The following is a 25,518-nucleotide window of genomic DNA, read 5'->3' on the forward strand; positions in this document are numbered from 1 at the left end:
AAATTGGGAAGAGTTGGAAGATCCTTTGAGTATGGAGGAGGTCCTGACAGCTATTGGGCGAATGCAGACTGGTAAGGCTCCGGGATCTGATGGGTTCCCGGTGGAATTTTATAAAACGTTTGCAGGACGGTTGGTACCGTTACTGGTGGAGATGTTCGAGGATTCGGTAGCACGGGGTTCTCTTCCCAAGAAGTTGGTGCAAGCGTCAATTTTGCTTCTCTTAAAAAAAGATAAGTACCCGGTGGAGTGTCCGTCATACCGCCCGATTTCCCTATTAAATGTGGATGCTAAGATATTGGCCAAGGTATTAGCACTAAGGCTGGAGCAGTGTCTCCCTCAAGTTATTGGGGAGGATTAGATGGTTTCGTTAAGGGTCGGCAGTTGTGGTTAATGTATAACGGTTGTTAAATGTGATGTTGTCCCCATCGGAGGGGACGGAGCAGGAGGTCATTGTTGCACTAGCTGCTGAGAAGGCTTTGATAGTGTAGAATGGGGGTATTTTCTTGCAGTACTGAAAAAGATTTGGATTGGGCCTAAATTTGTGTCATGTGTTCGATTGTTGTGTAAAGCACCGAAGGCCAGTGCCGCACAAACAATGTGAGCTCGGGGTATTTTCAGTTGAACAGGGGAACAAGATCGCATTGGTGATCGGACCTTTGACCATTGCCCTGAGGGCTTCATACAGGGGAGGGGGATAATGAGGGGGGTTGGATGGTAGGTTGTCCCTATACGCTGATGATCTCCTACTGTATGTGACAGACCCGATCCCCATCATGGGCGATATAATGGCGCTGCACTTTGACTTTTTTTCAGGGTACAAATTGAACCAGGAGAAAAGTTTCCCAATTGCTCAACGGGGAGGGTGTCAATCTGGGGCTGTTGCCGTTCCGCTTAGCGAGTTCTCATTTTAGATATCTGGGGTTCAGGTAGCTCGGAACTGGGCCCAGCTCCATAAGTTTAACAATACGAGATTGGTGGAAAAGGTCAAGACTGATATGCAGGGGTGGGAGAGTCTCCCTCTGTCCTTGGCGGCCAGGATTCAGTCGGTTAAGATTAATATTCTACCTAGATTTCTGTTCCTGTTCCAGTGTTGGTCGGTTTTACTTCCAAAATCCTTTTTTTGCGGGAGTCAAGGAATTGATCTTGTTCTTTATTTGGGCAGGATAGTGGCGAGGATTCAAAGGACAGTCATTCAGAGGGACCGACAGTCAGGGGGCTTGGCGTTGCTGAGTTTGATATATTATTACTGGGTGGCAAATGCAGAGAAGGTGTTGCGGTGGTGTGGGGATCTGGAGGCTCACTGGGTTCAGATCGAGTGGGAATCTGGGTTGAGCGCACTAGTGACAGCCTCGCTCCCATTCTCACTGGTGAAATATTCGGCAAGGTGTTTATGACTTTAATGGAGCAGATGGTGGGGTGGAGAGGGAGGGGCAGAACCGTGGCGGTTTTTACATCCGAACGATTAGGATTTTTCGTTTTTCTCCCATGTACATCAGGTCCATTCTCAAATAGACTTTCTTGTGCTGAGTCGGTCTCTCCTTTCTGCAGTGAAGAAGGCGGGCTACTCGTCAATTGTCATCTCAGACCATGCTCCACATTTTGTGGATTTAGTGTTTGAGCCGAGTCCCTTTCAATGCCCACCGTGGGGACTGGACACGAGGCTGTTGGCAGATAAAAGGTTCTGTGAGCACATACCCTCCGCGGAGTACCTTAGGTTCAACAAGAGCTACCCTGTATCCCTTTTACGTATGGGTAGCCCTTGAGGTGGTCTCTCAACGGGTAAGGTGAGAATATGAGCTACTCAGCGGGTAAGGTGAGAATTTGAATTACTCTCAACAGGTAAGCTGAGAATTTGAGCTACTCTGAACAGGTAAGGTGAGAAGTTGAGCTACTCAACGGGTAAGGTGAGAATTTGAGCTATTCCCAACGGGCTAGGTGAGAATTTGCGCTACACACAATGGGCCAGCTACGACACTTATGAACATGTGGAGAAGGCCAGTTGTCTTTCAGTGCGTCGGATGAGGCGGCCTCCCGGGAAATTGTGGGACTCGGATGGCTGGTTGATCTCCACCCCAGGGCAGGTTAATGCAATGTTTGAAGAGTTTTATCAAAGACTGTACAGATCGTAGCCCCTACAGGAGAGGTTTCCCAAGATGCAATATTTGGTAGGGTTGTCCTTCCGGAGGTGGAGAGGGGGAGCAGGGAGGAGTTGGAATCCCTGTTGGGTCTCGAGGAGGTGATTAAGTGTAATGCTTCAATGCAGCTGGGTAAAGCCCTGGGACCAGATGCTTTCCTATTGACTTTTATTAGAAAGTCGCAGGGCAGTTGGCCCCACTCATATTGGACATGCTTACCAATTCCTTGGCCCATGGGGCTTTGGCAGCTACATCGGTGCAGGCATCCATTTCCTTGATTATGAAGAATGCTAAGGACCCTACGTTGTGTGGGTCGTATTGGGTGATTTTGTTGCTAAGTGTGGATGCTAAGTTGTTGGCTGAAGTGTTGGCAGTGAGGTTGGAGCCCTGCCTTCCAGGGATGATATCGGAAGATCAGATGGATTTTGTTAAGGGTCGACAACTGTCGGCCAATGTATGTTGTCTATTAAATATCATCCTGTCCCCCTCTCCAGCGTCCGATCCAGAGATGATTTGTTTCATTGGACGCCGAGAAAGCATTTGATAGCGTCAAGTGGGAGTACCTATTTAAATTTTGGGGAGATTCGGTTTCCGATCAAAATTCACATCTTGGATTATTTTGTTGTATAGGGATTCCACTGCTAGTGTCTGTACAAATGGCCTGAGCTCGGGCTACTTTCAGCTTGGTAGGGGTACAAGGCAGGGTTGCCCACTGGCTCCACTTCTGTTTGCCTTGGCAATCGAACCACCGGGTATTGCGTTGGGGTCTTCCGGGGAGTGGGGGATAAAGAGGGAAGGGAGCGAGCACAGGGTTTCCCTGTATGCAGATGACCTTCTTTATATCATGGACCCACTGTCTGTGTGGAGTTTGCACATTCTCCCCGTGTCTGCGTGGGTCTCACCCCCACAACTCAAAGATGTGCAGGGTAGGTGGATTGGCCAGGCTAAATTGCCCCTTAATTGGAAAAAAATAATTGGGTACTCTAAATTCATAAAACAAATATATATCACGGACCCAGTCTCCACGATGGATGAGATAATGAAGCTACTTCTTCTCGGGGTACAAGTTGAATCTGGACAACAACAAATATTTTCCAATGAATCCTCCAGTAAGGGGAGCTGACCTGGGGTTATTGCTGTTTTGCCTTGCCAGATCTAGCTTTCGTTATCTGGGAATCCAGGTGGCTCAGGACTGGGCCTCACTTCATAACCTTAATTATTCTCGGCTGCTCACCTGATTGTGCCCCCGAAAGCTGTCCACTAACATGTCCCACCAAGGTGTGTGCTTCTGCACTGGTGGTGGGTGGGGTTGACAGCTGTGTCGTGACCACGGTTGCATCTTCAGAGCTCTCCTCCGAGGTGCTTTTCTCGGAGTCAGGAGCGAGTGCCACCCGGGATGGGCTGGCTCTGTTGGCTGGAGGACCAGCAGGAGAATGGACATGTGGTCAGTAGAAGGGAGGGTCAGTCAGTCAGTAAGGCAGTAACAACTCACGTTTGACAGGTTCTCCAGGTGGAGCCCAGTGGTTCCTCAACTCTGCGGCGTCCGCTAGCCTCCGCGTCTCTGACCGATCTATCCTCGGCCACACCAGTCACCACTAGGGTACGCTTTTCGAAGGAGGTGAGAATTCTTATGTCTGGCACCCCCTCCACCAGTCTGGGCCCTCTCCTGATAATTACGGGAGAGCTTGTCCTGAGAAGACACAGAGAGGGCATCGTTCGCCTCATGCGTGGTTCACAGTGGTGGGAGAGGGGCTGTGAAGGCGAGTTAGGGGTGTGGACAGGGGGAGGGAGGGCTGGAGTTGCATGGGGAGTTGGGGGGTGGGTGCTCCCTTGGGGGTGGGAGGGGTGGAGGGAGTTGGTGTCGACTCACCCGTGCTGCCCACTGTAGATCTTTGATCTTCTTCCTGCACTGCTGGCCAGTCCTCCTGGTCTCACTGCCAGAGCTGACTGCTGCCGCCACCTCGTCCCAGTTGCCTTGTGGCTCACCCTCCGGGACCCTCGGGGGAACAGGATATCCCTCCGCGTCCAGGAGCCTCCCCACGTCAGCGTCCCCGAATCTTGGGGCTGGTCTTCTCTGCGCCATTATTGTGAGCTGGCTGGGGTTGGCTGAGGAAGTGCAGCTTAAGTGCTGCTCAACATTGTTAGCGGGTGGCTGGTAAGCGCAGTCCCGGTGAATCAGCTGGTGAGCCGGCATTCGTGGCGAGAAGCCCGTGAGGCCTCGTTAAGTGGACCAATTAACATTGAATACCATTGCCGGCCTTGCTGGGCCGAGCGCCGGGAAGCTCAAGGCAATTCCCATTCGCTACAACACTTAGAAACTTTTCTAGAGAATTGCGCCCCAGAAGTTCATGTCAGTTTACATAGAAATGACTGAGTGCTGATAGTTTTAATATAATTACAACAGCAAACTCCAACTGAATGAATAGAATTATAGATTTACACCGCATGGAAGGAGGCCATTCAGCCCATTGTGCCTGTGCTGGCTCTTTGATGGAGCTATCCATTTAGTTCCACTACCCTGCTCTTTCCCCATGGCTCTGGGAGTTTTACTCCTTTTCCATTCCTTTGGAAAGTCATTATTGAATCTGCTTCTAATACCTTTTTGAATACTACGTCCATCAGGTAGTAACTCGCCACATTAAAAAGTTCTCCTCAGCTCACCCCTGTTGGTTTTGTAAATGATCTTAAATCTGTGTTCTTAGGTTATTGACACTCCTGCCAGTGGAAAGTTTTTCCTTATTTATCCTGCCAATACCCTTCATAACTTTGAAATCCCTCTACCAAATCTCCCCTTAATCTTTTCTGGTTTAAGGATCTAAAATCGAAGGGTCTCTGGTCTCTCCACAGGCTCTCATCCTTTGTACCATCCTGAAAGATGTCCTCAGGCACCAAATAATTGAAATGACTATGCTTTCGGCGAAATCGTTTCATTTAAGGGGAGTTTCTTAGAAATTGATTCAGGGACTTCCGGGTGCGGCAATGACCAGCTGAGTCGCACGTTTCGGTATCTCCCGTTGGAACGGACTTTTGGGCTCTTAATAGGAGCCCCAACGGCAATTTAAATGGCCAAAAACACTGTGCGGTAAACCAGAAGGGAATCCCCCCCGGACACGCATGGAAAAGGGAGAGGATAGCGGCCGGATTACGGAGGATCCTCTGGAGCAGCGGCAAGGAAGGGCAGCTCAAAGCAAGATGGCGTCGGAAGGTGGCCGTTTGATATGGGGCCCGGAGCAACAAGAGTTCCTGCGGCGCTGTGTGGAGGAGTTGAAGAAGGAAGTGTTGGCCCCGATATTACAGGCGATTGAAGGGCTAAAGGAGGAGCAGAGGACCCAAGAGCTGGAGCTTCGGGTCGTGAAGGCAAAGACTGCTGAAAACGAGGATGAAATACAGGGCCTGGTGGTGAAGGCAGAAACGCACGAGGCACAGCACAAAAGGTGTGTGGAGAGGTTGGAAGCCCTGGAGAATAACTCGAGGAGGAAGAATTTAAGAATCCTGGGTCTTCCCGAAGGCGCAGAAGTGGCGGACGTCGGGACCTATGTGAGCACGATGCTCCACTCGCTAATGGGATCAGAGGCCCCGATGGGCCCTTTGGAGTGGGAGGGAGCCTATCGAGTTCTGCCGCAAAGACCAAAGGCTGGAGAAATACCTCGACCTATAGTGGTGAGGTTTCTCCGCTACAATGACAGAGAGACCGTCCTCAGATGGGCGAAGAAAACTCGGAGCTGTAGGTGGGAGAACATGGTGATCCGCGTATACAAGGATTGGAGTGCGGAGGTGGCGAGAAGGAGGGCAAGATTCAATCGGGCCAAGGCGGTGCTTCACAAAAAGAAGGTTCAATTTGGAATGTTGCAACCGGCGAGACTGTGGGTCACACACCAAGGGAAGCACCACTACTTTGAGACGGCAGAAGAGGCGTGGACATTCATTGTGGACGAGAAGCTGGAATAGTCTGGCGAGAGAAAGAGCTTCTGAGACACAGTGGTGGGGTGATTATGTGGGGCGAGGAAGGGGAAAGGGGGGGGGGGGGGGATGATTTTTCAATTTGTTAATTCTGTGATCCTGTAACTTTTCTAACTTTTCTCTCTTCCCCATGTTGGGTGGGGGTGGGGGGGGGGGGGGAGGGAGTATGAGGAACTGTGGGCGCCGGTGGGACGGAAAGGGGAAGGAGAAGGGAAATGCGCCATTAGGGGCGGGGCCGAGTGGGAAACGCGGGCTTTGCTCCCGCGCTATGGTAATTGTGGCGGGAACAGGGACACAGGAAGGAGGGGACCTCGCACAGTGGGGGCCGAGGACAAGGGGGGAAGCCGAGGTCAGCCAGAGTTCGCTGACTTCTGGGAGCAACATGGGGGGTGCAACTACGCTAGAGGGGGATCTAGCGGAGAGTGGGGGGGGTTAACTGGGTTGCTGCTGCTAAGGAGAAGGGGGAGCTGTTATGGGATGGGGTGGTCGAGGCGGGAGGGCACCGTCGGTGAGATATAGGGGTACGTGGGAACCGGGTGAGGAGCTGGGTTAAAAAAGGGGATGGCTAGTCGACAAGGGGGGGGGGGTAAAGAGCCCCCCAACCCGGCTGATCACGTGGAACGTGAGAGGGCTGAACGGGCCGATTAAAAGGGCACGGGTACTCGCACACCTAAAGAAATTAAGGGCAGATGTGGTTATGCTGCAGGAGACGCACCTGAAACTGATAGACCAGGTCAGACTACGTAAAGAATGGGTGGGGCAGGTGTTCCATTCGGGTTTAGATGCGAAGAATAGGGGGGTGGCTATCTTAGTGGGGAAACGGGTACTGTTTGAGGCAAAGACCATAGTGGGGGTAGATATGTGATGGTGAGTGGCAGATTGCAAGGGGAGGCGGTGGTTCTGGTGAACGTATACGCCCCGAATTGGGATGATGCAAATTTTATGAGGCGTATGTTGGGACGTATCCCGGACCTGGAGGCGGGAAAGTTGGTAATGGGGGGAGACTTCAATACGGTGCTTGATCCAGGGCTGGACCGGTCGAAGTCCAGGACCGGGAGGAGGCCGGCAGCGGCCAGGGTGCTCAAGGACTTCATGGAGCAGATGGGAGGAGTAGATCCCTGGAGATTTAGTAGGCCTAGGAGTGAGGAGTTCTCATTTTTCTCCCATGTTCACAAAGTATACTCACGGATAGACTTTTTTGTCTTGGGAAGGGCACTGATTCCGAAGGTGACAGGGACGGAGTATACGGCCATAGCCATTTCGGACCACGCTCCACATTGCGTAGACCTGGAGGTAGGAGAGGAAAAAGAACAACACCCACTCTGGAGAATGGATATGGGCTTATTGGCGGATGAGGGGTATGTCTAAGGGTGAGGGGGTGTATCGAAAGGTACTTGGAGCTTAATGACAATGAAGAGGTTCAGGTGGGAGTGGTCTGGGAGGCGTTGAAGGTGGTGGTCAGAGGGGAACTGATATCCATAAGGGCACATAAAGGGAAGCAAGAGGGTAAAGAAAGGGAGCGATTGCTGAAAGAACTTCTGAGGGTGGACAGGCAATATGCAGAGGCACCGGAGGAAGGACTGTACAGGGAAAGACAAAGGTTACATGTGGAATTTGACCTGCTGACCACGGGTAAGGCAGAGGCACAGTGGAGGAGGGCACAGGGTGTACAGTATGAGTATGGAGAGAAGGCGAGTCGGCTATTGGCCCACCAATTGAGGAAGAGGGGAGCAGCGAGGGAGATAGGTGGGGTGAGAGATGAGGAGGGAGAGATGGAACGGGGAGCGGAGAGAGTGAACAGGGTGTTCAAGGCATCCTATGAGAGGTTATATAAGGCTCAGCCCTCGGAAGGGAAGGAGGGAATGATGTGTTTCCTGGATCAGCTGGAATTCCCGAAGGTGGAGGAGCAGGAGAGAGCGGGACTGGGAGCACAGATTGAGATGGAGGAGGTGGTAAAAGGGATTGGGAGCATGCAGGCGGGGAAGGCCCCGGGACCGGACGGATTCCCGGTGGAATTTTATAGGAAATATATGGACCTACTGGCCCCGCTTTTGACGAGAACCTTTAATGAGGCCAGGGAAGGGGGGGGAAGTTGCCCCCGACTATGTCGGAGGCGACGATATCGCTCCTTCTGAAGAAGGAAAAAGACCCGCTGCAGTGTGGGTCCTACATGCCCATTTCCCTTTTAAACGTAGATGCTAAGCTCCTGGCCAAGGTGATGGCGACGAGGATAGAGGACTGTGTCCCGGGGGTGGTCCATGAGGATCAAACTGGGTTCGTTAAGGGGAGACAGCTGAACACGAACATACGGAGGTTGCTAGGGGTAATGATGAAGCCCCCACCAGAGGGGGAGGCGGAGATAGTGGTGGCGATGGACGCCGAGAAAGCATTCGACAGAGTGGAGTGGGACTACCTGTGGGAAGTGTTGAGGAGATTTGGTTTTGGAGAAGGGTTTATTGGATGGGTACAGCTGCTGTATAGGGCCCCGGTGGCGAGTGTGGTCACGAACAGACAGAGGTCTGACTACTTCCGTCTTTACAGAGGGACGAGGCAGGGGTGTCCCCTGTCTCCGCTACTGTTTGCATTGGCGATTGAGCCCCTGGCCATAGCACTGAGGGGCTCCAGGAAGTGGAGGGGAGTACTCAGGGGAGGAGAAGAACACTGGGTATCATTGTATGCAGATGATTTATTGCTGTATGTTGCGGACCCAGTGGAGGGGATGCCTGAGATAATGCAGACACTCAGGGAGTTTGGGGAATTCTCGGGGTACAAATTAAATATGGGGAAGAGTGAGTAGTTTGTGGTGCATCCGGGGGAGCAGAGCAGGGGAATAGATGATTTACCGCTGAGGAAGGTAACAAGAGATTTCCGGTACTTAGGGATTCAGATAGCCAGGAGTTGGGGAACCTTACATAGGCTTAATTTAACACGATTGGTGGAACAGATGGAGGAGGATTTTAAGAGATGGGACATGGTGCCCCTGTCACTGGTGGGTAGGGTGCAGGCGGTCAAAATGGTAGTCCTCCCGAGATTCCTTTTTGTGTTTCAGTGCCTTCCGGTGATGGTCATGAAGGCTTTTTTCAAGAAAATTGAGAAAAGTGTCATGAGTTTTGTGTGGGCTGGGAAGACCCCGAGAGTGAGGAGGGGGTTCTTGCAGCGAAGCAGGGATAGGGGGGGACTGGCACTACCGAGTCTCAGTGAATACTACTGGGCCGCCAATATTTCAATGGTGTGTAAGTGGATGGGAGAAGGGGAGGGAGCGGCGTGGAAGAGATTGGAGATGGCGTCCTGCAAAGGAACCAGCCTACAAGCACTGGCGATGGCGCCGTTGCTGTTCTCCCCGAAGAAATACACCACAAGTCCAGTGGTGGTGGCAACACTGAAAATTTGGAGGCAGTGGAGACGGCAGAGGGGAAGGATGGGAGCCTCGGTGCGGTCCCCGATAAGAAATAATCATAGGTTTGTCCCGGGGAGAATAGATGGGGGATTTGGAGCATGGCAGAGAGCTGGGATTGTGCAACTGAGAGATCTGTTCATAGACGGGATGTTTGCGAGTCTGGGAGCGCTGGCGGAAAAATATGGGTTGCCCCAAGGGAATGCATTTCGGTACATGCAACTGAGGGCTTTTGCGAGGCAACAGGTGAGGGAATTCCCGCAGCTCCCGACGCAGGAGATTCAAGATAGAGTGATCTCAGGGACATGGGTGGGGGATGGTAGGGTGTCGGATATATACAGGGAAATGAGGGATGAGGGGGAGATCATGGTGGATGAGCTGAAGGGAAAATGGGAAGAAGAGCTGGGGGAAGAGATTGAGGAGGGGCTGTGGGCAGATGCCCTACGTAGGGTAAACTCGTCGTCCTCGTGCGCCAGGCTAAGCCTGATACAATTCAAGGTTTTGCACAGGGCGCATATTACCGGAACAAGGCTCAGTAAATTTTTTGGGGTAGAGGATAGGTGTGGGAGATGCTCGAGACGCCCAGCAAACCACACCCACATGTTTTGGTCATGCCCGGCACTGCAGGGGTTCTGGGTGGAGGTGGCAAAGGTGCTTTCGAAGGTGGTGGGGGTCCGGGTCGAGCCAGGCTGGGGGTTGGCTATATTTGGGGTTGCAGAAGAGCCGGGAGTGCAGGAGGCGAGAGAGGCTGATGTTTTGGCCTTTGCGTCCCTAGTAGCCCGGCGAAGGATATTGCTTATGTGGAAGGAAGCCAAACCCCCGGGCATGGAGACCTGGATAAATGACATGGCAGGGTTTATAAAACTAGAACGGATAAAGTTCGCGCTAAGGGGTTCGGCTCAAGGGTTCACCAGGCGGTGGCAACCGTTCATTGACTACCTCGCAGAACGATAAAGGAAATGGGAAGGTGACAGCAGCAACCTGGGGGGGGGGGGGGGGGGGGGGGGGGGGGGCATGGGTGGGCCCTCAGGGGTGGTTTTTGTATAGATATTTGTACTTGGTTATGTATATTGGATTGTTTGATTTTATTATCTGGAGAGTTATTATTTTTGTTATGGCAGTTGCCATTTAGTTTATATATTATTTATTTACTTGTTATAACGGTCAGTGTTATTTATATTGTTTTATTGTTGTAAAAAGGGAAAACCTTTGTATTGTTTTGTTTGGCCGAAAAATTGAATAAAATATATTTTTTACAAAAAAGAAATTGATTCAGAGTACAAAATGAAATATTGCCTCATGAAGCTTTTAAAAAAGTTTTTTATAAATCAGATTTCTAAGTAGCTGTATTAAGTTGGAAGCCTAATCACCATAAGACCATAAGATATAGGAGCAGAATTAGGCCATTTGGCCCATCGTCTCTGGTCTGCCATTTGATCATCCACAGGGCCTTCTCGCCATAACCACTGATCCCTGATTATTAAGCAAGAAATCCCCTTATTAATCAAGAACACCAGATTTTTACTTGAGGTGTTGCCTAACAGGCTACAGCATGGTGCAATGACAGCAATCTCCCCCTCAATGTCAGCAAAATAAAGAAGCTGGTCAACGACTTTAGGAACCGAGGTGTGGTACACGCCCTTGTCTATATCAATGATGTTGAGGTGGAGATGGTTGACAGTTTCAAGTTCCTAAGTGTGAATATTACCAACAATTTGTCCTCGTTCACCCATGTCGACGTTACGATTAAGAAAGCACAACAACGCCTTTACTTCCTCAGGAAATTAAGGAAATTCTGAATGTCCACAATGACTCATACCAATTTCTATAGACACACCATAGAAAGCATTCTATCTGGTTGCATCACAATTTGGCATGGTAACTATTCTGCCCAAGATCGTAAGAAATTACAGAGAGTTGCGAACACACTTCAGTCCATCACACAAGCCCATCGTCCACCTCTTGACTCCGCCTACTTTTCCCGCTGCCTTCGGAAAGCAGACAATATAATCAAAGACTCCTCCTATTCTGTTTATTCTTTTTTCCAACTTCTTCCATCGGGCAAAAGATACAAAAGGTTGAGAACTCGTTGTAACATATTCAAAAACAGTTTTTTTCCTGCTGTTTCTAGACTGTTGAATGGCCTGTCTATATATTAAATTGATCTTTCTATGCATTCTTCCTTTTTAATAGTTGTAATTATTTCTTGCATGTTTTACTAATATATGTATGGACTGATCTGTCAGGTCTGTATGCAGAATAATACTTTTCACTGTACCTTGGTACATGTGACAGATTTTATCAATAAACAGTACAGTCCAAGAGCTGGAAGGTGGAATTAAACAGAATAGTTCTTTCTTGGAACATAAAAACTAGGAGCAGGAGTAGACATTTTAGTCTCTCGAGCCTGCTCCACCATTCATTACGATCAAGGCTGATCATTACAAATCACAGGCACATGCATGCTTTGGTAGGTTTACCTAGAAGTATAAGGAACAAGAGTGGGATAGACCCTGAGTCCCAAGAAGTGGAAACTGTGTGTTGTGTGAAAGAGAGAGCTTCAGTCAAAGAAAGTTGGGGGAAGGATTATAACAAATCTAATTGGGATTGCATGAAATATCTAAACCGTACCACATTATTTCACTAATGAGGGAGATGGATGTTTATGAGTGAGCACTAATACTAGTATGGAGTTCAAGATACTACTGGCACGTTCACCTATTCTACAACCATACTGCTGTGAACATTTTGTCATACTTTACTGTCACCTTGGCTCGATGCTAGCACTCCTACCTCTGAATCAGAATGTTGTGGGTTTAAGTTCAACTTCAGGAGAGTTGAGCCCATTAGTAAATCTCGGTTGACGCTTTAGTGCCATACTGAGGAAGTGCTGGAGGTGACACTTTTTGGGTGAGATGCTGAACCATCTGCCCCCTGACTGGTCATAAAACATACTGTGGTGCTATTAAGAAGAACAGGTGAGTGCCCTGCCAATATTTATCCCTCAACCAGCAATATTTAAAACAACAAGCACTTATTTGGTTATTGTCTCATTGCTATGCTTAAATAGACTGTTGGACTTTCTACACTCCAACGGTGACTACACTTCAAAAATACTTCATTGGCTCCAAAACACTTTGTGATGTCCAACGGTTGTGAAAGGCAATATCTGAATAAGGAGTCTTCCTTTCTATTGTCAACATCATGGTTCAAAATAATACAAGAAGAGGGATTTTAATACACATACTGAAGACAATCTCTTGAATGCTTTTGTAATACGATGAGTATTTATATAATGTTTTAGAATTTATATTGATCACATCTGCACATGACTTTGAAACCTACTGCCACCATTTCATCTCTTATTGCCAGCTTCATTTCCATATCATGCTTTTCTAGAACTGTTCCTTGGTGATGTTGGAGGTGACTCAGCACTAAGTGGTGTGCAATTTGGGCTTGTTCCCACCTATGAAAGCTTTTGCTCAAATAAGTACTGTTCACAGGGAATGAAATGAAAACAAATCGAGATAAACTGAAAGGCTTGGTTCATAACCTTGCAAAGGTTGCCTCATTTAACTTTTTATATGGTCAGCACCAGCTTGTATTTTTAAAGAATAGGTGAATAATTGACAAGTATTATTTATTTTTCATGAATTTTTCTTGTCTTTAATGTGTGTAAAATTGCAGCCATCCTTTGGTAGCACCATTATTAAACAGCGCCGATCTACAGCAGTTCAGCGTAGAAGAGAATGGTGGAACCCCTTTTGCTGCAGGAAGGCATCATCTCCCGAACCGTGGTCTGATCACTTTGGAGTTGGAAGACACAGGCACCTACCCTGGAATGCCAAGTCCAAGCAGTAAGTTTCAAATACCATATTAAAGTTAAGTTAAAAGATGAGCGGAGAAAATAGTACTAATCAAAAACAAACTAAAACTATCAACATCAGTATTGATACACAACCTGTGACGTATTGTTCACTAACACCTTGCCTATTGTTCACTAATACCTTGTCTACTGTTCACTAATACCTTGTCTACTGTTCACTAATACCTTGTCTACTGTTCACTAATACCTTGTCTGTACTACAAGTTTGCTGCTGATGGCACTGCTGAAGTGGTAACAGGTTATTGCAAAACCACTGCTGGTAGTTGAAGGCAGTGAGTAGCAATGCCTCTGGGCCAAACTAGTCTATTCTTCAAAATTAAAAGACACATCAATTCAGTTGCTGTATAGCAATGGAAGGCATAGAAGGGTGGGGCTGGGAAAGGGGGAAGATGTGTCATCACCACAGGAAATTTTCTGTCTTCTCATTGCGAAGCCACTTTCCTATATATCATCCATCGACTTTAAACTGGAAAATAAGCTAGCTAGCAAGCCTGGTGAGCAGTATTCATGAATTGGTTCTTACTCTCACACTGCTGGAGATGTGTAAATGGACATTAGGCTTGCAAAACACTTAGCAAGAAACCCAAGGCTAAAAAAGCTGGAGATGGAAGCTGCCTCTTCCTTTCACACCCTGCTAAAATTTTCATTTGGGCCTTAAGCAATTAGGAAATGCAGCCAAGTCCATCTATTTATTGTGGAAGTTGTTGTGCTTTGTACTCTGGGATAACACAGGCTGCAACTCAATACAGTTTTGACCAAAAGATACTCCAGACTTTGAAGTAAGTTCAATATAATTTATTGAACCATTAGCACAGTTCTCTATGAGTTCGACTCTCCTGCTAATCTTGCTATAGTAACTCAGTCTAACCAACCAGTCTGCTCTAAGCCACGTAGTGGGTGTGATGCTTCTGATCTGCCCCTGTCCTACTCTTTAAGTGTCGCCTGTGGAAAGAGACCGAGCATGTGTGCCCTGTCCTTATATATGGGTTGTGTAATGCCCCCTTGTGGTAATGCCACCTCTGGAGTCTTGACTGCTCATTGGCTGTGTCCTATTCTTAGTGTTCATTAGCTGCATGTTTGCATATCATGACATCTCCGGTGCTCGCTCTAGTGTTTACTTAGTTGTAGTGTATTTACATTAACCCCTTGTGTATATACGGTGATGCATATCACCACCGAAGTTTTGTCAAGGCTTGCCGCCCAAAAGCTGCTGTTCCCAGAACTTCAGGGTCACTTCCTTCAAATTTTGTGAAATGGGTGATTTAATTCATTCATCTTTTGGTTACATCAATTCTGATGGCATTTCCACAGTTGGTGTTGCAACAGTTCCTTCGATCATATTTTGGTTGAATGACTAATGTCCTATTTGTGAGAAAAACAGTGTACATAAACATTTGCTCTCCTCGGGAAAACCGGATGAATCCTAGTACCTTCAATAACATCAAACCAGTCAGTTTAATTCAAGCAATTCATGCAATCGTGGAAGTAAAACAGCATCATTCACAGATTCAAGATGGATATTTTTTGACTTTGAAAAGCAAGAACTGAAATAATTTAGCACTGTAATTCAACCTGCATTTTTGCTCTGGGTCAGGACCAGAGTTTCCAGCTCCGCAAATCTGACCTGGCAGAAAGTGCCCTGGAAGTGCCATGGGCGGAATAGGAGAATTCCACCTTAATTGTTGGGACATGGAACCAGGTAATTGGAGGATAGGTTTGGTGGGGGTGGTCTGTCACTGTCCGAACCTTAAGGGACGGGGCCCCAAGTTACAAGGGGACTTCTGATAGAGGTGCCCCCACCTTCCACCATCCCATCTGAGATTTAGGAATTAAAATTTTTCTATACCCCAATGTTTGTAAACATTGACCACACCAAAGAGAGGTACCTGCACTGAAATCAAATGCTTAAGTGATTGGAATGTTTAGCGCTTTTGGCCTTGTATCATAATTTCCTCAAAACACACCTTAAAGTTAGTGGAACATGGTGTAGTGGCAAGTACTCCACATAGCAGAGACTCCTGGGAGAGGAAGTTTAAAGGTAATTAATACAATGTGTTCTGACCCAAGTGGTTTGAACACCAGCACTTTGACAAAAAGACAAAGTTTAACAAGTTATTAACAACTCTGGTTGATCTAGAATGCATGTATAGTGCTTCATTTTAATGTAAGATGTAGCATACAATACGTAGTCATTTCAGTTTTTTTAGTGATAGTCATTCGGCTCTTGGTACCTCATCTTCCAGTAGATAGACTCTCCCATATTGCTAACTAATTGTCAACTGTTTTTGCTTCCTATTCACTTTCAGTCAACTATTCAAACTTTGTACAAATCCTTTGAGCAGAGTTTGAGTTTTAAATGTCTTTATCACTTATTTTTTAACATTTTCTAGCTTTACATTTTAATGCAATCCAGATTAACCACCGCCTTTCTGCAATGTGAAGTAAGAACTTGCATGAATATGGAGCAATTTCTATCCTCAGGACATCTTGAAGCACTTTACAGTCAAGAAATTGTCATAGGGCAAACATTGCAGCTGATTGTATGATCTTAATTCAGTCGTTCCTGGTTACATATTGGATAGGAGAACTTTGTAAATCCTTTAAATTTTACATCCACATAAACAAGCAAATGACGGCCAAGTTCAGCAGCATTTTAAGAAGCCAGCACCCCGAACAATGGAGCATTAGAAGTCTTAGCCAATATTATTATTTTTTTTAATTTAGAGAACCCAATTAATTTTTTCCAATTAAGGGACAATTTATTGCGGCCAATCCACCTACCCTGCACATCTTTGGGTTGTGGGGGTGAAGCCCACGCAAACACGGGGAGAATATGCAAATCCACATGGAGAGTGACCCAGAGCCAGGGTAGTCTTAGCCAATATTTACCGAGCCAACCAAACTCAGAGGGCACAATTTTCTGGTTCCATCAGCAACGGGTATCATGGTGGGATGGGGCACTTAAATTGGCGGGAGACCAGAGTTCTGTTTCTCAAGGGCATTTTGTTGGAATTTTGTTGTCCTGACTTTCAAGGCAAGTTAAAAGCAGATCAAGCTTCCTGACGAACAATGTCAGTAACCCATTTGCATGCATTAGCAGCTCATGCAAACTCATTAAAGGCCACCTCACCAAAATTAAGTTTACTCTTCAAGTACCCCACCGAGAACTTAGAACATTCAGTTTTATGGTTGGAAATAAGTGGTGTGCACCTGGCAAGCTTCCCTTCTTCCATGATTTTGAGGACAATAGATGTTGCTTTCTCCTTCTTGGGAATCTCACATAGCTTCACTTGAGTGCCAATAGCAAACGAGTGCCAAGCCAAGGGAGGCAGGTGGAGGCTGGAATTGGGGCGTAGGATGGAAGGGTGGAGTGAAGGCTAGACAGGGGGAAAAAGGATGAGGAAAGTGTTCAGTAGGCGTGTGGGGTGTGGCAGGGTGGCAGGTCCTTGGTGCGAGTCTAGTAGGTTGAGGCCTCATCGGGAGGGTCACAGAAGGGGTGGCGACAGAGGGCTCAGATAATGGGGATGGGGGAGCAGGGTCACGGTGAGCATGAAAATGGTAACAGATGTCAGCTCTAAAGGGAGGAAAGGCATGTGAAGGTGGATGGTGATAGAATCCAGGGTAACGGGAAGGTTTAGGATCACAGAGGTGCATGATGATACTGGGTGGGTCTAGGGTGATGGAGGGAACTTGGTAGGTGACAAAGGGAGGGTAGAAGGTGGTGGAGCAAATTTGAAAGGTGACGTCCACCATTTTACCAAACTGATCTGGACCATGCAGTTAGTAAGTCAGTGAGATCTCTCGAGGTGGGAAGAAGGTCTTTTTGGGTGGGTGAAGTACATGGTCAGCACAAGTGGCAGACTAAAGGAACACCCTAATAATTATTAGGAAACTTGATGTCAAAGTTGCTCAGTTGTGTTCTCCTTACTATGGTGAAGCCGCATTGCAGCAGGTTTGTTCCATCTCATGGATCTCAGACCATCGAGATCCAAGTAAGGTAATAGCCATAGAGCCATATAGTACAGAAGAGACCATTCGGCCCATCGAGTCTGCACCAACAAAACAAAACCAAATCTATACTAATCCCACTTTCCAGCACTTGGCCCATAACCTTGAGTGTTATGGGGTGGGATTCTCCGATTGGCAACGCCAAAATCTAGTTCGGCAATCAGCTAGGGAATCCCCGTTTACTCCGGAATCGGGGGCGATGTCGTTTTTGCGATGCTCCGCCCCCTCAAAAACGGCATACTCGGCGAGTACGCCACACACCGTATGGATGGCTTCAGGATGTCAACTGAGGCCCTCCCCCGATGCTCCGCCTCCGATGAACCGAGTCCCCGACGGTGTGAGACACTTGTGCTCATACCGTTCGGGGGCGTCGCATGGCGGCTGCAGACTGAATCCAGCGATGCCACAGGCTGGGTGGAGCCGATCCACTGGCAGGGGGCTGGGGGGACTGGTGGGAGGTGGTCCGGGGGTGGTGAGGCTTGTCACAGAGGGGCAGTGAGTGGGGGTGGCGCCAACCTTCTGGTTGTAAGGCCAGACCGATCCTGTAACATAGTTGCAGGATCGAAGAAACCAGCCCATGATGTTTCAAGTGCACATCCACAAACTTTTTAAAGGTTGTGAGGTTTCCAGCTTCCACTACCCTCCCAGGAAGTGCATTCCAGACTGCCATCACCCTGTGGGTGAAGAAGGTTTTCCTCAGATCCCCTACAAATCTCCTGCCCCTCACCTAAAAATTATACCCCCTCATGGTTGAATTATACCCCCCTTTGCCACCTATTCACCTTGTCCATACCTCTCATAATCTTATACACCTCAATCAGGTCCCCCCTCAGCCTTCTCTGCTCTAAAGAAAATGACCCGAGCCTATCCAGCCTCTCTTCATAGCTGAAATGCAGCAATCCAGCAACATCCTGCTGGATCTCCTCTGCACCCTCTCCAGTGCAATCACATCCTTCCTTTGGTGAGGCAAGCATAACTACACACAGGACTCCAACTGTGGTCTATCCAAAGTTTTGTCCAGCTCCATCAAAACCTCCCTGCTGTTATAATCTATGCCACGACTGATAAAAACATGTGTCCCGGATGCCTTCTTAACTACTCTAACAACCTGTCCTGTCACCTTCAGGGATATGTGGAACAGCACCCTTTGAGCCCTCTGTTCCTCTGAGCTTCCTAGTGTCCTGCCATTCATTGAGAATTCCCTTGTCTTGTTACTCAGAATGGTGTGTGTGACTTGGAGGGAAGCATCCAGGTGTTGGTGTTCCCTGGTGTCTGCTGTCATTGTCCTTCTAGATGGCAGCAGTCATGGATTTAGAAGGTACTCTCTAAGGAGCCTTGGTGAGTCCCTGTAGTATATTTAGTAGATGGTACGCACTGCTGCCACTGTGCATTGGCGGTGGAGGGAGTGAATGTCTGTGAAAGAGTTGCCAATGAAGGGGGCTGCTTTGTTCTGGATGGTGTTGAGCTTCTTGAGTGTTGTTGGAGCTGCACTCATCAAGGCAAATGAGGAGTATTTAATCAAACGCTAGACTTGTGCCTTGTTGGTGTTGGACAGGCTTTGGGGAGCCAGGAGGTGAGTTACCCATCACAGGAATACTAGCCTCTGACCTGCCCTTGTAGCCACAGTATCTATATGGCTGGTCCAGTTCAGTTTCTGGTCAATGGTAACCCCCAGGATGTTGTTAGTGGGGGATTGAACAGTGGTTATACTATTGAATGTCAAGGGACAATGGTTAGATTCTCTCTTGTTGGAGATGATCATTGTCTGGCACATGTGTGGTATAAATGTAACTTGCCACTTGGCTGGCCAAGCCTGGATATTGTCCAGGTCTTGCTGCATTTGGACATGGACTGCGCCATTATCTGAGGAGTTGCTGAACATGGTGCAATTGGTGTATAATATTTTGTGACGTCAAATGGATGAACCGTGGTATAATTGGTTTCCGGTGTAAGCACATTGGTGCTCATTATGCCAGCTGCACTTGAAAGTAAAAGTGAATTTCTGAAATGATGGGCATGCAAGGAATGGAATATATAAAATAATATTATCTGTGCGTGACCATGTCAAATTGGAGGCTTAGGGGTTAGTTGTTGGTGTGTCTTTACTTCATATTGTACATTTGAAACTAGGGCAAGATAATACTAAAAATGTGATGCTACAGAGCCTTTATTTTAAACAATTCACTTGTTAACACTTTTCCTGTCTCCTGTTGGGTAAGTGCTTATTGTGCTGCTTCATTTAAAGTCTGTTAGTGCTTCAGATTTCATCCTCCTCACTGACATTTCCTATTGAGTGCACCACTCTTCTAACAGCTGTTGTATAATGAGACTGTCAGGGATTTCTAGTTGGCCTTTTAAAATCAAATCTATATTATTTGAAAAAGGCTTTTTACTTCTCACTTATGGACAATGACTCATCAAAGAGTATCAGGTGCTTGCCATCTCTCATTTTGTTTTAATATTTTTTTGTATATTACGAGTGCTACATGCAAAATACTTATCCTAATTGTGATCGATATAAGTCGAAACTGGAGCCAAAACCAGGAACAGGGAATAAAACAGTTGAAGGGAGAAATGCATCCTAAAGACTGTAAGATGTAGTAGCAGAAGTAGTCCATTTGGCCGAACTAGTATGCTGCACCATTCAATGAGATCATGGATATAATCCTCAACTCCATTTTCTCGTCTTATCCCCATACCCCTTGATTCCCTTACTGATTAAAAATCTCTCCGTCTCAGCCTTGATTGGATTGGATTGGATTTGTTTATTGTCATGTGTACCGAGATACAGTGAAAAGTATTTTTCTGCGTGCAGTTCAACAGACCATTTAGTACATGAAAAGAAAATACACAATAGGGCAACACAAGGTACACAATGTAAATACATAGACACCAGCACCGGGTGAAGCATACAGGAGTGTAGTATTAATCAGATCAGTCCATAAGCGGGCCGTTTAGGAGTCTGGTAACAGCGGGGCAGACGCTGTTTTTGAATCTGCTTGTGCATGTTCTCAGACTTTTGTATTTCCTGCCCGATGGAAGAAGTTGGAAGAGTGAGTAGGCTGGGTGGGAGGAGTCTTTGTTTATGCTGCCCGCTTTCCCAAGGCAGTGGGAGGTGTAGATAGAGTGAATGGATGGGAGGCGGGTTCGTGTAATGGACTGGGTGGTGTTGCCGACTCTTTGATGTTTCTTGTGGTCTTGGGCCGAGCAGTTGCCATACCAGGCTGTGATGCAGCCAGATAGGATGCTTTCTATGGTGCACCTGAACATGCTTAACCACCGAGTCTCTATAGCTCTCTGCCATAAGAATTCCACAGATTCACTCCCTTCTGAGAGAAGAAATTCCTCCTCATCTCTGTCTTAAATGGGCAACCCTTTACTCTAAAATTATGCCCTCTGGTCCTAGATTCTCCCACAAGTGGAAACAACCTCTCAACATCTATCCTGCCAAGCACCCTGAGAATCCTATGTGTCTAAATAAGATCATCTCTCATTCTTCTAAAATTCCATGAGTACATGCCCAAATTACTCAACCATTCCTCATAAGAAAATCCTTCCATACCCAACAACCTAGTGAACCTTCTCTGGACAGCATCCAATTCTAGCATACCTTTCCTCAGATAAGGGGACCAAAACTGTTCGCAGTATTCCAGCGCCAAAAACGGCGCCAATCAGACGGGCATCGCGCCGGCCCAAAGGTGCGGAATGCTCCGCATCTTTGGGGGCCGAGCCCCAACATTGAGGGGCTAGGCCGACGCCGGAGGGATTTCCGCCCCGCCAGCTGGCGGAAATGGCGTTTGTTGCCCCGCCAGCTGGCATGGAAATGCGGCGCATGCGCGGGAGCGTCAGCGGCCACTGAAAGTTTCCCGCGCATGCGCAGTGGGGAGAGTCTCTTCCGCCTCCGCCATGGTGGAGGCCGTGGCGGAGGCGGAAGGGAAAGAGTGCCCCCACGGCACAAGCCCGCCCGCGAATCGGTGGGCCCCGATCGCGGGCCAGGCCACCGTGGGGGCACCCCCCGGGGTCAGATTGTCCCGCGCCCCCCCCCAGGACCCCGGAGCCCGCCCGCGCCGCCTGGTCCCGCCGGTAAATACCAGCTTTGATTTACGCCGGCGGGGCAGGCAATTTCTGGGCAGGACTTCGGCCCATCTGGGCCGGAGAATTGAGTGGGGGGTCCCGCCAACCGGCGCGGCCCGATTCCCGCCCCCGCCCAATCTCCGGTACTGGAGACTTCGGCGGGGGCGGGATTCACGGCGGCCAACGGCCATTTTCCAACCCGGCGGGGGGTCGGAGAATGACGCCCATGGTGTTTTCCCATTATCTGTTGACAAGGAGGGGTGTGTGTGTGTGTGTGTGTGTGTGTGTGTGTCATGTTTCTGGTTATGCATCATTATCTGAATGTGTCCTGTTTTGGTTTCCCTTTTGTTTCTAATGGTAGCTGGATTGGTAACAACAGGAGTTATTGGGTTTGGTGATAATATTTAGTGGTCGATGAGGGAAAATATGATTGTAATTCTTCCTTCTTATCTTTGCATTGTCTGATGTGCCATCAAGTGAAACCTGGCTTGCTGCTGGATGCTGTTGTATTATTTCCCTGTCTTTTACTTGTGTGCTTTTGTTTATGTCTTTGTTGATCTGGATTTGATGCCTTGGTACCAGTGTACGTCTGATATTGCCATTTTTCTAAGTGTGATAAGAGTAAAGTAACCCCTGGATTATTTCTCTACAGTCAATTATCTCCTTAAATGCCCCTTCCCTGTCTCTTCCACTCTCATCTCCAACAACATTTGAGGAGCTGATGGGCTTCTTTGTCACCAAGATTGAGCTGATCAACTTCTGCTTCCTCCCTCCCCTTTGCAACTCCAGAGAGCAACTTGGTGATGCACCAAGCCAATACCATCACCTCCCCACCTATCCCCCAACCATTGCATGTTCCCTTGCATTGTTGAGGAAATGTGTGCCACCTAATGTAGTCTCCTCCATGCCCTACCCAGAGAATATCCATTAAAAATTGAAAGACAGACTTGAATTGTTTTGAATTTATAAAGCTCCTTTAACTACCCAACACACGCTTTCAGCTAATGAAGTAGTTTTGAAGTGTAGTCACTGTTGTAATATAGGAAACATTACCACCACCTTCTGAAGGGCAACTAGGGATGGGCAATAAACGCTGGTCTAACCAGCGATGCCCACATCCCGTAAATGAATTAAAAAAACCACTGCAGCCAATTTGAGCACAGGAAAGTCCCATAAACATCAATGAGATAATGGCAAAATAATCTGTGTTAGTGGTGTTGGTTGAGACAGATATATCGAACAGGAAACCTGCGTTCTTTGAAATTAAGCTGTAGAATCTTTGGTGCCCACCCGAAAAGGCAGGTTGCGGCTCAGGTTAATGGCTGTCTCAGTATGCCACTGAAACAGTTTTTCACATTTCTGGAGCAGGGCTTGAATGCACATCCTTCTGACTCAGGTGAGGGTACGACCACAAAACCATAGTGGTCATCTTCAGTTCTCTTGACCCAATTCCCTGTTGTTCACTTTTCTTTTAGTTTTAAAATTAGAAGAAGCAGCAAAACCTCTGAAGATGCCATTATAGCAAGAGGTGGCCTTTCAGATCCTTGTCTGGTGCATTTTTTCTACAATGTGATTTCTCTGTTTCAATCATTTATTACTTTGTTTTTCTTTCTGTGCCCCCTCCAAGAATCTTGGCACAAGTGTTCATCCTCCTGGCTTGACTGAGAGTGAATGCTGAGGATCCATTTAAATGCAGTGCCTCCTTGATTGGGGTGCTGAGCTGGCCCCCCAGAGCGGGCGAACCAAAGGCCTGATGACTCGGGCATGGTATGTTTCATGTCGGGGCAGGAAGAATTTGACTAAGTGGCTCAAGATCACACCGACCTTCGCGTCATTGTGTTAGACGCAGTTCAGAGAAGGTTCGCTTGTCTCATTAATGGGGTGAAGGGCTTATGAAGAAAGGTTGAACAAGTTGAGCCTATACCCATTGGACTATGGGAGGTGATCTTATTGAAACATATAAGATATTGAGAGGTCTTGATTGGGTGGAAACCAAGGGGATGTTTCCTCTTGTGGGGTGACTAGAACTAGGAGACACATTTTAAGAATAATAGATCTTCCTTTTAACGTGGAGATGAGGAGAATTTTTTCTCTGAAGGTCGCAAATCTCTGGAATTCTCGTCCCAGAAAACAGAGGGTCAGTGAATTTATTCAAGACAGTATTAGATAGATTTTTTTTATTGACAAGAGAGTTAAGGGTTATAGGGGACAGATATGAAAGTGGAATTGAGACTACAACCAGATAGGCCATGATCTTCTTGAATGGTGGTGAAGGTTCGAAGGGCTGAATGGCCCACTCCTGCTCCTATGTCCTATGTTCCTATGTAATTGATTAGATTTATTGTCACGTGTACCGAGGTACAGTGAAAAGTATTGTTCTGCGTACAGTCCAGACAGATCTATCCATACATGAAAAAACATAGGACATAGATAAATACACAATGTAAATATATAGGCACAGGAAAATAAGCCATTGTCAGTAATTCTTTGCCAAAACTGGATGAGTGAAACCAGGTGAGGGCAGTCCCATCCAACTAGTCTATAGTGTTGGAGCATGGTAAGATCAACTATGGCAAAATGAGCAGACAAGTCAAGAAATTATAGCTTACCATGGTCACAGTCGCATAAGATGTCACTTTGGTTTAGGGGCTGGTTTATCTCAGTGGGCTAAATCGTTGGCTTTTAAAGCAGACCAAGGCAGGCCAGCAGCACGGTTCAATTCCCATACCAGCCTCCCCGAATAGGCGCCGGAATGTGGCGACTAGGGACTTTTCACAGTAACTTCATTGAAGCCTACTCGTGACAATAAGTGATTTTCATTTTTCATTTTCATTTGATCAGTGTCGATTCAATACTGTAGCTGGATTGAAGCATGGAGTTGTGGGGAAAATATTCATGGATTTGCGAGGCGACAACACGTTCACGGACCTTGAGAGGAAAACGAGGTTGAAATGAGGGTGGTAGTTTTCAAGTCTAAGCCAAGAGTTTTGTTTGGGGGGTGGGGGGAGGGGGGGTTGATGATGACACATTATATGGGCCTGAAACAAAATGCTTCATTCAACTGTCAGACTAGAAAAATAAAAATGAGTGATGGCCCGTCATTACAAACAAGATTGTCAAAGTCAGCTTTATTACAGAATGACATTTTTTATTCTGTGAGGCATTCGATTCAATAACTGAATTTTTATTTGACTTCATGTTTTACTCCACACGGCTCTCTTACCTGTGTCGGTGACAAGCAAACCATTCCACCTATGCCTTAACACCTGCTGACATCTCCATTACCTCTGACTTCAGGCTGCTTGCCTGACATTTAGTATTGTCTGAGCAGGCATGTCCTGCAATTAAATATTAGCAAGACTGATCCCATTGTCTTCAATTCCCACCACCAGCGCTGTCCCTAGCCACTGATTCCTTCCTTTTCCCTAGCCACTGTCTGAGGCTCAATCAGATTGCTCGCAACTTTGACCTCTTACTTTCATCTTGGTAACATTGCTCATCTGCCCCCCAGCGTCAGCTCATCTGCTGAAACACATGCCTCTATCTCTGGACTTTACTTTTCCAATGCCCTGCTGATTGGCCTCCCACCTTGCTCCATCGTAAACTTAGGTTCATCCAAACCCTGCCACCAGCATCCCAACTTGCACCAAGTCTCATTCATCCATCAGCAGAACTGAGGCGTTATACCTACCAGGAAATATTGAGCAGGGTGAGTTCATTTCATAGAATATTAGAAGTAGAAGAAAACCATTTAACCTATTGTGCTTGTGCTGTCTGAAAAATAACTAGTCAATATAATTTGATTTTTCTAGTACTTGGCCCAAAGCCTTGCAGGTTACAGTACTCCAAGTGCATGTCCAAGTGATTTTTAAATATGATGAGGGTTTCTGCCTCTATCACCTTTTTATGCAATGTCTTACAGACCCCACCATGTGTGGTGAAATTCATTTCACTTCCACGCCCATCCCTCCCCCAACAATGGGCTGGATTCTCCCAAAATGGGACTATGAGCCCACGCTGGGTAAGAGCACTGGCGTTCCATCCGGAGTTTCCATGAAACA

The 25,518-nt window shown here is 47.3% G+C and overlaps 1 protein-coding gene across 2 annotated transcripts in view; it reads left to right on the top strand.

The window, feature by feature from the left end:
- Positions 1-25,518, top strand: part of LOC140425065 (band 4.1-like protein 4B) — a 574,236-nt gene that overhangs the window by 392,697 nt on the left and 156,021 nt on the right. For both annotated transcript variants that reach the window (XM_072508898.1, XM_072508899.1), the window contains exon 16: positions 13,177-13,346. In XM_072508898.1, coding sequence (XP_072364999.1) covers positions 13,177-13,346 — 170 coding nt within the window. The remainder of the gene's footprint in view (positions 1-13,176; positions 13,347-25,518) is intronic.

Source organism: Scyliorhinus torazame, chromosome 6 (genome assembly GCF_047496885.1).
Source record: "Scyliorhinus torazame isolate Kashiwa2021f chromosome 6, sScyTor2.1, whole genome shotgun sequence".
Taxonomy (NCBI): Eukaryota; Metazoa; Chordata; class Chondrichthyes; order Carcharhiniformes; family Scyliorhinidae; genus Scyliorhinus; species Scyliorhinus torazame.